The sequence below is a fragment of the Microcaecilia unicolor genome, chromosome 10 (genome assembly GCF_901765095.1).
Source record: "Microcaecilia unicolor chromosome 10, aMicUni1.1, whole genome shotgun sequence".
Classification (NCBI taxonomy): Eukaryota; Metazoa; Chordata; class Amphibia; order Gymnophiona; family Siphonopidae; genus Microcaecilia; species Microcaecilia unicolor.
The window spans coordinates 148,180,026-148,194,910 of NC_044040.1; the positions used below are offsets into that span (position 1 = coordinate 148,180,026).

General features: G+C 41.1%; 1 protein-coding gene across 1 annotated transcript in view; it reads left to right on the forward strand.

Annotated features, from left to right (window-relative positions):
• KY (kyphoscoliosis peptidase) overlaps positions 1 to 14,885 on the forward strand; it is a 93,923-nt gene that overhangs the window by 12,922 nt on the left and 66,116 nt on the right. The window contains exons 3-5 of the mRNA XM_030216465.1: positions 3,615 to 3,668; positions 8,205 to 8,279; positions 12,392 to 12,430. Coding sequence (XP_030072325.1) covers positions 3,615 to 3,668; positions 8,205 to 8,279; positions 12,392 to 12,430 — 168 coding nt within the window. The remainder of the gene's footprint in view (positions 1 to 3,614; positions 3,669 to 8,204; positions 8,280 to 12,391; positions 12,431 to 14,885) is intronic.

Genomic DNA, 14,885 nt, shown 5'->3' on the forward strand with positions numbered 1-14,885 from the left:
CAAAGCCAAAAGGATTGAAAAAAGTTGGAGGTTCCACAGCGCTAACCTTTGGTTACAAAATATTGGTTGTCTAGAAAGGACTCTCTAAGGGAGCTCAGCTTTTCTGTCTCCACTCCACTAATGCAAAGAAAACTGAAGATGGTGCTGTGTCAGGGGGCAGGGCAGGGAGGTCACACTCACCAATTGCCAGTCACCACACACACTCGCCTGCCATTTGCCAAGTGCGACCTCCCTGACACAGCGCCATTTTCAGTTTATTTGCATTAGTAGAGTAGGGTAGGTAGGTAGGTAGGCTGGTGTAGTGCTACACTACTGCGGGAACCCCACAGGATCTGTGTCCATCCCTGCGGGATCCCCATGAGCCTCAGGGGCATCCCTGTGGGAGACCAGTGACCCTGGAGGGGATCCCTGTGGGATTCCCATGGTAGTCATGGGATTCTCTCAAACCACATTCCTGTGCAGCTCTCTACTGGAGACAAGGCAAGGTGAAGTTGGCTGGAGGCAAGAAAAGGCGAGGCTGGCTGGAGGCAAGGCAGGCTGGAGACAAGGCAAGGCAGGCGAGACAAGGCAAGGCAAGGCTGGCTGGAGGCAAGGCTATCTGGAGACAAGACAAGACAACTCAAGAGGCCTGTTGTGAAGGCAGAAGTGAAGAGTTCCAAGATCTCTTATAAGGACCACAGCAAATGGGGTCATCAGTAGATGTCCCATCCTGTTCCTGCCACAGGACTTTTAAGAGAAAGACCCCATGTGCATGTGTGCACGTAGAGGACACTGATGCCAGAGGCAGCAGAGGACAGAGTGGTCTGCATGACCAACATGACGCTCCCATATGTGGGAGCTGCAGCACCGATGGTCCAGCACGTTGGGGGAATAGTCCAGTGCCCAGAAGCCATGGAGGCCAATCGTGCCATTCTACACCAGCGGCAGGTAAGTTGGAATGCGGGGCATGGCCACGGTCATGACAATATTCATTGGCTGACCAGCTACGGTTAGAAGGCAAGTAGACCTATCTTTGGCCCCTATAACTTAGCTGGTCAGCCAACGAATATCGGTTTGACTGGCTATGCTCATAATGACCAAAAAAGCCTGGAAATTCAATGCTTGTCACCAGATACAGTCCAGCATTGAATTTCCAGGTTTGCTGCCGACCACGGGAGATTGCCAGGCTGCCTCTCATGGTCTGAATATCGGCTCCTTTGTGTACATAAAATAGGGTATACAATACACCTATTTGCTCAATCAAAAAAAAAAAACCCTCACAAAGCAAAAATGCCCTCCCAAGAGCAATGCAGGGAGCAATTCTATAACAGTGCACCTATATTTAGGCACCTACAGTGAAAACTCATTAATGTGCAACTGTTTAAGCTGTGTCATGTGTTCCAAAATTGCAGACTTTAATATGCAGATGTTAAAGTGTGATTGGGAGAAACTGAAATACAGTATAGTGCTAAAGAATCATCAGCCTTCTCATTTGCTACCTTCTGACAAGGAAGATCAACTTTGTCCTGTACTTCTTTTTCCGGTCTGTTGTCATTGTGGTAAGATGAGGCGAAGGTGAATGTACACACTGTGTGTAGTCAAGAACATGGTTAGAAGATTTGTTATTGCATGGTCTGCTTAATGTGCAGTCACGAGATATGTCCCCTGTCGACCACATGCTAATGAGTTTTCACTGTACAAAGTAGTCACCTACTTTTTTTTAAATAGAATACTAGTGTAGCTGGGTATATATATGCACATATGCGATTAGGTGTTAAGAATGTTATGCTCAAAATCGATTTGCATGCCAAAATTTACCAAACTGAAGTTATTCACAATGACAGTTTAAGGTGCATATTTGAAATATTTTTGCATGGAGTGATTTTGTGGACTGTCCTCCTGCCAGATCTTCAACTTGGTGAATGGCATTAGAGGTGTGTGCACTTTGGGGTCAAACTTTACCAGGCAATGTTTGAAATCATTGGTCATGTCAATTTTGCAAATAAGTTTCTTCAGTACATCAACCTCCTAATTCTATAAAAGTTGCCAAACATTGTGTGTACAAATTTGGGTATGTGCCCAATTTGCTTGCACAATTTAATTGAATAATGAGCTAATTAGCACCAATAATTGGCTTTTTAAACAAACAATTATTGGCACTAATTAGATTTAAAAGCTCATATGATCAGCAAACCCCGATGTGCTGATGAACCCGTTCTCTGAACTTTCCACTATGAATCATTTGAGCTTTTAGTTCACTATTTTAAATAGACTGATTTCTATTGACCCCTGACGCAGGTACATGTTGTCGAAACATGGCCCATGTTGGGTCTATTAATAAAGGACTCGACGCAGAAGTGGAGCCAGGATGAGGCAAGTTGATGGTGCAGGGGGAGCGATCTGCCGGCGCACATTTTCACTGTAACAGGACGAAAAAAAAACTAGGCGCCGGCAGAACTCCGTTTGGTGGAGCAGCCGCTCCCCTGGTGCCCCACCTAGCTACGCCACTGACTTGACTACCCCATGCTTGAACAGCCCTTGGTGCTTTTTTGCATTTGTATTGTTATGTGCACTTTGACCCTCTCCTCTGCTGTTGGATCAACTGTAAATAATAATGTCATAATTGCACCATGATTTGCAAAGAATATTTATTATGCTACACTTTTGTTGCATGATCGTTTTATAGCTCTATCATAGGCCTGTTTATGAGCCAAATTTTATTATTGTACACCCAGCCATTTATTTGTTATAGAGAGAAAAGGAGGTCCCGTTATTTGTGTGTATGTGTGTGTGTGTTTGTATTTTCATTTGCATATTTTAAAAACCTTTGTTCAGAAATAGCAGAAGTATACTCTTTTCTGATGGTCTCTTAAAAACTAACCCCTACCGCCTTTTACAAAGCCGCACTAGCGGTTGCCGGTGTGGTAATGCCGACACAGCCCATTCAAAGTGCCCTTGCACTGGCCTAGCACTATATCTTTGATATCAGTGATACCCAGGACAAGGGGTAACAAAAATCTGATCATGGTGGGGGTGGAGGGTGAATGAGAGAAATGCTGGTCCTTACATGGAGGAGGGTGGAGGAGAGAAAAATTTCCAACTATGCCCGATGACCAAATTCTTACGGGAGTAAGATTACAGGGGGGGGGGGGGAGGAGGGGAGGTGAGTATAGAAGTGCCGGCTATCACAAGGAGGGGGGGGGGGGGGCAGTGAGAAATGCTGCACTTCACCAGGAAATATGTCTTACATTGCCAATTTCAGGCTTCCTAAAAATTGAAACCCTCCCTAGGCTCCAGAAAAAACATGTTTCTAATAATCATCTGGCCAATTATTAGAAAGAATATGGTATGTTTGTATGGACTGGTAGGATGATAAATGCTACATAATTCTAAATCTAAACTGTTACTTGATTATTATTTTATTTATAGTCAATCCACTCAATGTGACCTTACATAACACTTTTCCTTCTTATTCTCTGCCTCATGGAAGTTCTCATTGCACTGTTACTGGATAAAATTAACTGGTAGGCACAATTAGTTGATGGTCATGATATGGAAGGTTTAGATAAATTGGAATATACCTGGTGTTTTCTATTGGTATAGAAGGTCTTAATAATAATCTTTGTTTTTTACAGGATTTGAAGGGAAAAAAGAAAGCATAATTGACCATGAAAAACCTGCTGAACAAGGTATTTATGACTTCACATCATCATCTTGGGGAACTTTTATTATTAGTCTACTGTCTCTTGAACTGTTATATCTATGTTCTGCCCCAACTTCTCTAATTTCCCTTTTCTTGACTCTGGTGGTGGATTGCTTTCTGCACTAATAGTCCTCCTTCAATGGTATCCCATGGTTCTATTTCTCTCACTTTTTTGTGTTCTGGTTAACTCCACTTGGAGGGGCATAATTGAACGAAAATGTCTATCTCCATGGGCGTTTATCTCCGAGAACGGGTCCGTGAAGGGGCGGACCGAACCGTATTTTCGAAAAAAATAGATGTCCATGTTTTATTCGACAATTTGTGAGCTGGGCGTTTTTGTTTTTCAGTGATAATGGAAAATGAAAGCGCCCAGCTCAAAAACGAATAAATCCAAGGCATTTGTTTGTGGGAGGGGCCAGGAGTCGTAGTGCACTGGTCCCCCTCACATGCCAGGACACCAACCGGGCACCCTAGGGGGCACTTTTACAAAAACAAAAAAAAAAGGTAAAAGAGCTCCCAGGTGCATAGCACCCTTCCCTTGTGTGTTGAGCCCCCCAAATCCCCCTCAAAACCCACTGCCCACAAGTCTACACCATTACTATAGCCCTAAGGGGTGAAGGGGGGCACCTACATGTGGGTACAGTGGGTTTGGGGGGGGGGTTGGACGACTAAGCATTAAGCAGCACAATTGTAACAGTTAGGGGGGGATGGGCCTGGGTCCACCTGCTTGAAGTCCACTGCACCCCCTAACAACTGCTCCAGGGACCTGCATACTGCTGCCAGGGAGGTGGGTATGACATTTGAGGGTGAAAATAAAAAGTTGTGAAACATCATTTTTTGTGGTGGGAGGGGGTTAGTGACCACTGGGGGAGTCAGGGGAGGTCATCCCCGATTCCTTCCGGTGGTCATCTGGTCATTTAGGGCACTTTTTGGGGCCTTATTCGTGAAAAAACAGGGTCCAGGAAAAGTGTCCTAAATTCTAGCTACAAACGCATACTTTTTTTCCATTATCAGTGAAATGCGCCCATATCTGTTCAGCCGATCACCATGCCCCAGTTCCGCCTTCGCCACACCTCTGACACGCCCCCATCAACTTTGTCCGCATCCACGACGGAGTGCAGTTGAAAACGTCTAAAATTGGCTTTCGATTATACCGATTTATTCGTTTTGGGGAGATAAACGTCTATCTCCCGATTTGGGTCGCAATATAGGCGTTTTTCTTTTTCAATTATAAGCTGGCTTGTCACCTAACCTCTATTTCATACTCTTTTCAGCACAGTGACAAATAATCCCCTACAACTTGTCCTATTTTTTTTTTCTTTTAGCAGTCCCTACCTTTCCCTCGATTACATTGACTAGTTTTCAATTTGTATTTGTAACTGGGCAGTATTAATTGGATAGTTCCACTGCATATTTCCTTGGACCACCTTGGAAATAGCGGGACAGCGTCATGGTTGCCTTGGGTGGAGCTGGAAGTATCTGGTTATCAGCAGCCATATTTAGACCACAAACTGGATAAAGTTTCAATTTTATCCAGGTAGCTTTCTGGTTAATGGTTTAATATGGTTGCTAACTAGATAGCACATCTGGATTGGTGTTGAAACTGGATATTCAAAACTGATATATAGGCAAAAACAGTTTTAAAGAAACCCTGTATTGGGAAAAGGCATAAACTGTAACCTGTATATAATTCCAACAGGCAACACTTCAAAAAATACTTCCAAACCTAAGACTAAAATAAAAAAATAAAAACCTCCCACAAAAAAACAAAGAAAAACGTCTTTGGATGGTGTATGCTCAGCAATTAAAACGAACTTGCACCAATCCATGTCTTTGTAGAAAACATCTTTATTTGAACACTCTTCAGCAACTAGAAATAATTATCAGCACACACACATACACACTCCCACTCTTCAGGCACACAAATGTGCTCTATCACTTTTCAGACACACACATTCTCTCTCTTTCCTCTCAGCCAGCACTTTTTCTCAGCCTGCAGCAGGAGATCTCTCACACATTTCCCCATTCCTCTGTCCTACCTCTCCTCTACAAAACCCTGAATCATGTCACTCACTGGGTCCATTGGCTGCCTCCAAGGCTCCTTGCAGAGATCAGTCTCCTCCTTCCTGTGAGTAGAGCAGCCTTCCCATTGACTGGACCCTACCACAGGTTCCTGCCCAGTTAAATCATGGTAAGCTCTCAGGAGGGGATATTTAGCAGCACTTAACTGGGCAGCGCTGCTGAATATTTGCTCTTTTTACCACAACACTGGGTAGAGCCAGGGTGGTCTAGGAATAGAGTCAGGACAGTTCTGGAAGTTATGCAAGCACTGGCAATATTTCAGTACAGGTACCTGCATAATTAATCAGGCAAGTAGAACTGCTTGAATAGCAGCCCTAAATTCACCCGATTGACTATGTGGGTACGGCGCTAAATATTAGTCATAGCCACACAACTTCTGGGTATCAAAGTGAAACCCCCCTTTGTGGGGTGGGTTTAATGAGAATTAAGGGGACAACAGAAATTTTGGTAAAATGTTTTCTAAAACAGAAACAGGTTTATTCTTTCAGAGTTCAGAACTGTCAGTTTTAGCTTGCTTTAGTAGGAGCTGCACAGGAATGTAGTTTATTGAACATTGTTATATTGCAGGAGGAGGGGTGGGCCCCACAGCTCTGTCTGGATGCAAATGGCAGCAGACAGACAGGCTGCTGGGACCACTTTTACACATTTTGAGGGGATTAAGTCACTGAAAGGAATAAAGCTTGTGGAATATGATGCACACACACTGAGTAGAGAGAACTGGATCAAAGTAAGGGAATTGGAAAATTGGTTCCCCATGAGTTTAGGAGAGGGAGAGAATGATGGCCTTTCTAGAATGTTCTGGAGGGATTGGGTTCTAGTTCTGCGTTCATCTTTGGTAAATGATCTTAGCTTCTGGCTAAGATGGGCAATAGCCCTCTAGAGGGGAAGCCCTGTTACTGGTGGTTGCAGAGCCCTGTTAAGGGCTGGTAATTCTGAATCCCAGTTCTCAAGGCAAGGGAGGCCTTTGAGAACAGCTCAGGACAGAATAAAATGGTCTGTAGGGGTATTATTGGTGCCTAGGGCTGAAAATAGCAGAGGTAGTTCTCTAGTGGGGGACCCTATTACTGGTGGTTTTAGAACCCTGTTAAGGGCTGGTAAGCCTGAACCTCAGCATGGAGAAACCCCTGAGGCTCCTCTTGAAGAGAGAACCATTGAGGGAGCGACAAGGCCTCCATAGTGTGATCGGCACTAGTGGCCCAGCAAGGGAGAAGGCTTCCTGGGTGTGGCCAGCACAAGGAGCCCAGCAGAGGAGGACAGCTCTTGGAAGGACAGCTGGTCCTCAGAGTCCAGGGAAAGCTTCCAGGAAGTTGAAGTAGGGACAGGCCTAGCCAGCCTGGAAGTCCAGCAGCCACCAGCCCAAAACGTCTGCAGCAGAGAAGTGAAGGGACTGGGAGAGGGTGGACTTGCCAGGAAAAGAAAGGAAGACCTAGGCAACCATCTACACCCACACACAGACTTAACTAAGGAACTGGAAAGGGCTTACAGCTACTACCTTGGCAATCAAGACTGAAGGGGTCTTAAAAGGGTGTAAAAGACTACAAGTTACTGGTCCTGAAGAACTGAGTTAAAGACTAATGCTGTTGGTTTGATATACTGGTTCAAGAGTTTAAATAACAAGACTATTGGTGTTTCTTTATGGTAACTGAGTTATTGTGATAAGAAGTCATCATTTCTGAGGTGCATAAGACAATAGATGCCTATCTGAATAGGTCAATAAAATCTGTTTAATTTATTAGCCAGCCTTGTTGACAGCAGTCTTTTTGGATTTCTCCGGGGGAGAGAAGAGGGTAATCCCACCCGCTAACACTTTTCCTCCCCAGGTGGAGGCACTGAGTGCCAAATGAGTAAGGGTCTGAAGGAGACTGCCTTGGGAGTCTCCAGCTAGGTCATCCCTGGATCCAGAAATGCCCTGAAGTGGACACTACAACTGCTAACCTGGATATTCAGTGTTGGTGCCTGAACATGGTCTGGCATTGAAACACTGACTCTAACTTAGCTAGCAGCGGTTAGCTTTTTTTTTTTAAAAAAAACGCTTATCACCACCAGCTGAATGTTGACCCATTAATGTACAAATCTGTAGAATCCTAAAAAATCTAGACAATTAGCAATCTTAGCTTGCTGAATCATTATCTTTCTTTATTTTGCAATATTTTATGTACCGCCTTTCATTTATGAGTCAAGGTGGTATAAAATACGCAAAAGCCAAAGACACAACAAATATCATGAGAATAATTTCAATACTTCACATACAATTATCAAACAAGAGTCACATAAGGTAGGGGAGTGAATTGCAGAACAATTTTGACCTGACATGGTCTCCTTAAACTTTAGGGCCCTAGACACATGCCTAGTTTGCCTATGCCTTAATCTGGTCCTGCCTGGTATGTATAAATTAGTTTACTCTCACTCTAGTAACATGAAATCCTGTTATTTTCTGCAGGTGGTCATGTGACATTTGAGATACAGCCAAAGAATAACACACCCCAGTTCTTAAAGAAATTATCTTTTGGGAAAGGTAAGAAAAACAACCTTTATATGTGCTAAAATTGTAGGATCAAGAGGAATTTGGATTTGGGAAAGATTTCCCTTAGGCATGGTGTGAATATCATCATCATAGAGTTGATGTTGTGAGTCTTGAACAGGAAAGAATTATTTTTGCATAATTCTTTCATCTGCAGCACAGAATGCATGCAACTCCCATATCTCACCCCTTTTGGTGGGTTTCTAACATGATGCAGGGGAGGGAGCATGGTAAATCCAATGCAATGGTTTCCATTGCCCTGTCCAACGATGCTGGCTCCATATAGCCATTTGTTCTAGGAAATGGGCCAAACTGAAGGGTGATTAAGGTAAGGCTGGTGGAAGTACTTGGTTGCTATCACCAAAACCATGGCATTCTAAGCAATTGTTTAGTTAACCTAGTACTTTCACCAGCCCTGTATAAAATCATTAAGTTACATGAAAAGGAAGCTGTAATGGAGTCTGTGGGTAGATGGTATTTATAGGTTTTTTTTTAACTTAAAAACTATCTGGGACATTTAATGCACACACTATCTCTGAATTTTTAGAAGGAATCCATATGGCATATATGGTATGTGTGTTAACACCCACATATTTTGCACCAACTAAGAGAAGTAATATAGCATGCATACCCTTGAAAATGTTATATACATTCACTGTGTTCCTCTCCAGACTGAGATGCACCCAAGGACCACCTCTTTTAGGGTATCTTTTACTAAGCGGCGGTAAGCCCAATGCGGGCTTACCGCTCGCTATAACAGAAGTACCACCAGGTTACCGCAGCAGCCCAGCAGTACTTCTCAACCCCACCACGCCGTCATTTCCGGCGCTACAAAAATTAAGTAAAAGATATTCCCCCCCATGGAATGATAATCAGTGCATCTACAATAAAGGCTGGCTACTTATTTGCACTGGTTCCACATTCTAACACTGCTTTTTAATAGTGCCCCATGAGTCATATTCCTATCATCTTACACACAGTGCTGAATTCTGTATATGGCGCTAAAAGTTAGTTGCTGGAAAGATCTGCGCAATGCCCGTATTCTATAAAGGGTACCCGACCTTTATAGAATACTAGCATAGCACATAGGTCATGCCTAACTTTGGGCGCTAGAAATATGCCTGAAGGAAACAGGCTATGCTATGCTACACAGTTCTATTCCGCAATACCAAAAAATAGTTCAATGCGGATCATAGATTTAAGATAGCCGAATAAGAAATCCGGGAATTTACAAAAAACTTTACTACAATTCTATAACTACATTAAAAGAAGTTTTAATTAAATAGGTAAGTTTTGAGTTCCTTTAAAAAAAAAAAAAAAAAGATAATTCTGCAAGATACGAATCTATATTGGCAATGAATTCCATATTGACACTGCTTGATAATATATAGAAGAATCAAACATACATCGTCATTTAACTTGTTTAACTGAGGGAAAGCAAAGTAGCATTTGATTATGGGTTCTACTATTAACTACATTACAGAGGAACACCACCAAGTCTGTCCGGCACTGTCCTTATGTTCCAAATTACCGGAGTCTCTGTCCAGGCCTCCCTAAACCGGATTGCTATATGTGGGACATAGACCGCACAAGCCAGCCCAGCACTGGCCTTAGTTTTTATAGCCAGAATTTTCAAAGCACCACTTAACATGCAAATACATATGCAACCCTTTAATTTTTGTTTTTTTTAATACCATTCATTTTCTAATTAGAGATCCTCTGTGTTCATCCCACAACTTTTTGAATTCTGCCACCATTTTTTCCTCCACCACCTGCCTCGGGAGGGCATTCCAGGCATCAAGCACCTTCTCTATGAAAAATAATTTTTCTGAAATTTCTCCTAAGTCTACCACCCTGCAACCTCAATTCATGTTCTCTAGTTTTACCATTTTCCCTTCTCTGGAAAATATTTGTTTCTATATTAATACCTTTCAAGAATTTAAACATCTGTATAATATTTCCCCTGTCCCTCCCTTCTATGAACAGCATTTAACTTTAAGCACTGTTTATAGAATAGCACTATTTTTTTCAGTGGCAATATTTTAGGCGCCATTTATAGAATTTAGTCCTTTATGCTCTCACAGTTATGCCAGCAATAGACCTGTTATAAGTGTGGGAACCGGTGTAGGAGAAAGTGGGATGTTTGACCAAGGTAAACCAAATCCTGGATAAATAGATGTTAAAAACACTTGTTTATTGATGAAAAAAGACTCGACACAACCGTTGTGTTTTGGTCGTTAGGCCTGCATCAGGAGTCTACAAGATACATATATACATGTATACATTAGTAAAAAACGTTGACTGTACAGTCATCACAGATAAAACAAAAACATATATTCAAAAACTTTAATAAACTAAAGAAATTTATAATGAATAATAAAACAAACTAAACACTAATCAAATGAAACGATAATCAAAATATATTAAAAAAATATATAAAAATAAATATAAACAAATATATATATATAAATATGTATCAGTTAAAAAGCAAATAAACAATGTGTATACATCAATTGCTATACATAACCATACCACATTTATATGTGTGTTCTTAAAACATTCTTGTGTCAACCATAGAATGGTACGTTGAAACTGAAGAATGATATGTGTACAGTGCCTTATGAATAAATGAATAAAGCATTAATGATTGAATAAAAAATAAAAAATAAAAAATGGAGATTATATCTGCACAATGTGTTAAAAATATGTATTTTATGTATGGTGCATAAACAGTTATCTCTCTCTCTCTGTATATGTACACATATGTGCATTCATATATTCCTTTACACATTTCTTTTTCTTTCTAAACCTATGCATATCATATGTACCCGTATACCTTCTCTCAAAGATACCTCTTTTATTTCAATATGTGAGGTAAAATTAATTATAGAAAATGCTGGTGAAAAACACTAGGTGCATATTAAACCAATGGTAATAAAACGTAAAAGTGGGTATCATTTCGAATCCGTATATGGGAGCTGGAAATTTATTAGTGAAAATAGAATAAAAAGTAACAAATAACAATAAATAAACAAAAAGAGAAAATATTAGAAAAATAATCATAATGGAAAATAAAAAATTGAAAATGAATACAAAATGAATACAAAATAAAAAAAAATAAAAAAAATAAAAGATTGAACAAAAATAAAAGATTGAACAAAATGAAATGATTGAAACAAAACGAAGGGATTATTCAAACAATGGGATATAACGGTGGATGCAAGTCAATGCCAAGAGGAAAGATGGAAGAAAAAAGGAAAAAAGAAAAAACGAGGAAGGAGGGAAAAAGAAAGAGAAAAAATAAAAGAGAAAAAAGAAGAAAAAAAGGGAAAAAAAAGGGGGGAAAGGGGGGGAAAGGAGGCGAAAGGAGGGGAAAGGGGGGTGAAGTGGGGGGGATGGGAGGAGGGAAAAGGAGGGGAAAGGAAAGAAGGGGGAAAGGAAAGAGAGAAAAGAAATGAATGGGGTAAAGGGGAAGAAAAAAGAAGGGGAAAAAGGGGAAAAAAGGGGAAAAGGGGGGAAAAGGGGAGGAAAGGAAGGGGTAGATAAGTGGGAGGGACCAGGAAGAGTGACAAATTGAAAAGAAAAAATTTAATGAACCAGAAAGCGTGAATTGAATATTAAAAAATGATGTAAAAATGTGGCAAGAAACTTGTTCAAGATATGCATATATATGCGCACACACTATATGTGTACCTGTAAATATATACATGTACTCATGCATCTGTATATGCAGAGAACTAACCCTTCCTGAGTGGCTTGACCGGATTTGTTCCTGTTAGCATGGAACCAAAATGTAGCAGTGATGCACATAACTTACAGAATTCTATTAATTACATGTGTAACTGGGAGTCTTGCCCATGTCCCACCCATGTGTACACTCCCCTTGCAAATATACACTATGTAAGTTAAGCGAATATTTGCAGAATAGCATTTAGGCACCCTGCTGGCACTTTTATGGGGAAGTGTTTGTATTCTACACATTTATGCCTGCAAGGGGCACATAAATTCAGGCACCTAGATTACAGAATTGCCCCTCATGAGTCTTACTGAAAATTACCCCTTGCAAGTCATGTGTTACAGCCTAATTCCCTGTGTGGTTCTTGTAGGAAAATCAAAGACCACTGTGACGGGCCGTGATAACAAAGGTAAGGTTCTGATTTTTCTTGAAATTGAGGATTCTCTGTCAGACTGTGTAGTTTTTACTGTCCTTTCTTTCCCTGTCAGCTATATAGCTTGTATGAAAAGCAGAAGATTTTCTTTGAAGTAAGAAGGAAGCTGTGGGTATTTGCTGTAGAGTACATGGTTTTGATTTCTGCATAGTTGCTAAGTGAAGTCCTTGTCATCCTGAGAGAGAGCAAACCAGCCATCTTGTTAGGCAGACTAGATAGACCGTACAGGTCTTTATCTGTCGTCATCTACTATGTTACTATGGTGGAAGCTCTTCTGGAAGACACAAAACCTGAGACATACTATCAGGCAAACTGAAGGAATTCACCACCACCTCTCAACATTGAAGCCATGAGGGATAGGGACTGAGGGTTGGGATAGAAATCCTCCTAATAAATTGAAAGGGCTTCATGTGGTAACAGCATGGAACTGGAAGCCATAACTCTGAAGGCATTACTAGAAATAGGTAATCACTCAGATAACAATTCCTCTGGACACATTTGGCTAGGGACATGAGAGCAGTGGCGTAGGAAGGGCGGGGCGGTGGGGGCGGTCCGCCCCGGGTGTCAGCGGGTGGGGGGGGTGGGGTGCTCCGGACAGCCCTCATCTCCTGCCCCATTCGTTTTTTTTTTAAATCCATTGCTGGATGGAAGGAAGACTGAAAAGAAGATGAGGAAAGCAGAAACCAGAGACAACAAACTGTAAATAAAATACATATTTTTATTTTTTTGCTTTAACATGTAAATAAGGTAATCTTTTTATTGGACTAATTTTAATACATTTTGACTTAACTTTCAGAGAACAAAACCCCCTTCCTCAGGTCAGGATAGGATACTGTAACAGCACTATACTGTATTGACCTGAGGAAGGATGTTTTGGCCTCTGAAAGCTAAATGTATTAGTCCAATAAAATGGTATTATTTTATTTTCTATATTTGTTTTATTTCTATTTGTTAATTTGTAAAGTGGTGATTGGTACTTGTTAGTTTTTTCAAATTTACATCTGCTGTCTTTATATTTTGCACAGTACTAGAGGACATTTTCTGTTTCTGTGGTGTTGCATTGTATGCAGAGTCTGGCACCTTGGGGGTTCAGTTTAATTTTTGTCTAAATAGAAAGGTTATTATTGCTTATTCTATAGTGGATTAGGGTGTATCTGTGTTTGTGAAAAAGACATGGCTTTCGGTTGGCATTGACTGTGTAAGATGGACGATCTGTGTTATTCTGCCTGGTTTCGTTTTACAGTAGGTGAATTGATGTTCTAGTGCTCACTGTAGTGTTTAAGATGCTTTCCTTTTCCTTGTGTGACTTGTAGAAATTACTGCTTATGGTATGCTAGAATTGCTCTATAGGTCCTGAGTGTTTTGTATTCTCGGCATGCCTAGTACTAGATTTTGGGGGAGGGGGGTGTTAAAAAATGACCGGCCCCGGGTGTCAACTACCCTAGGTACGCCACTGAGGTGACTCCTTAAAGAATTACTCCCATGGGGCCAGATTCTATATATAGCGCCTGAAAAATCCACGCGGGACAATTTCTGCCTAAGTGTATTCTATAAGTGGCCCCTAGATTTAGGTGTGGTATATAGAATATGCTTGGTTGATATCCCAGTGCCTAGAACTACATGCATCAATTTATGTCAAAGAAAATGTGGCGTAAATACTGGCAAGTAGATTTGGGTGCAGAGGGGCATATTCTATAACAGTGCACGTAAATTTTGGAAAACCCACGAAATGCCCATTTCCCCACCCATAACCATGCCCTTTTTGGCGGCACACATTAGCATTTAGGTTCTCTGCGTTACAGAATATGCTTAGTGCGTTGTGTGTGTAAATTCGAATTATTGCCAATTAGTGCTCATTATTGCTCATTAAGTGCTGTTAATGCTAATTAGCTTGCTAAGCCAATGAAGTTACGCACGTTTTTATAGAATATGCTTGGATTGCAGCGCAGAACACTAGCACTGCGGTTTACAAAGCTGTTAGTGCCAACACAGCCCATACACTTTGAATGGGCTGTGTCGGCAATGCTGCGTGGAAACCGCTAGTGCGGCTTAGTAAACAGACTCCTAGGCATGATATATAGAATCTGTGGGATTTATTTATTTATTTATTTGTAGTATTTATACCCCGCTCTTTTCCGCTAATAGCAGGTTCAGTGCGGCTTACAGAGTATGGAACAAGGTATCAGAGAGACAATACAAAGTATGTAGCAATGTATCACAGAGATAATACAAAGTATGATATAATGTATCACGAAGATAACACAGCTGTATAGAGTGGGACAATAGTGAAAGATGTGGGGAAAGGATTGGGATGTGGGCAGTCTTGGTGTTATGGACTGGATACTAGAATTAAGTAGGGTCGTTTGGGTAGGCTTGTTTAAAGAGGTAAGTCTTCAGCAGCTTACAACAAAAAATATCAATTATTTGTTGT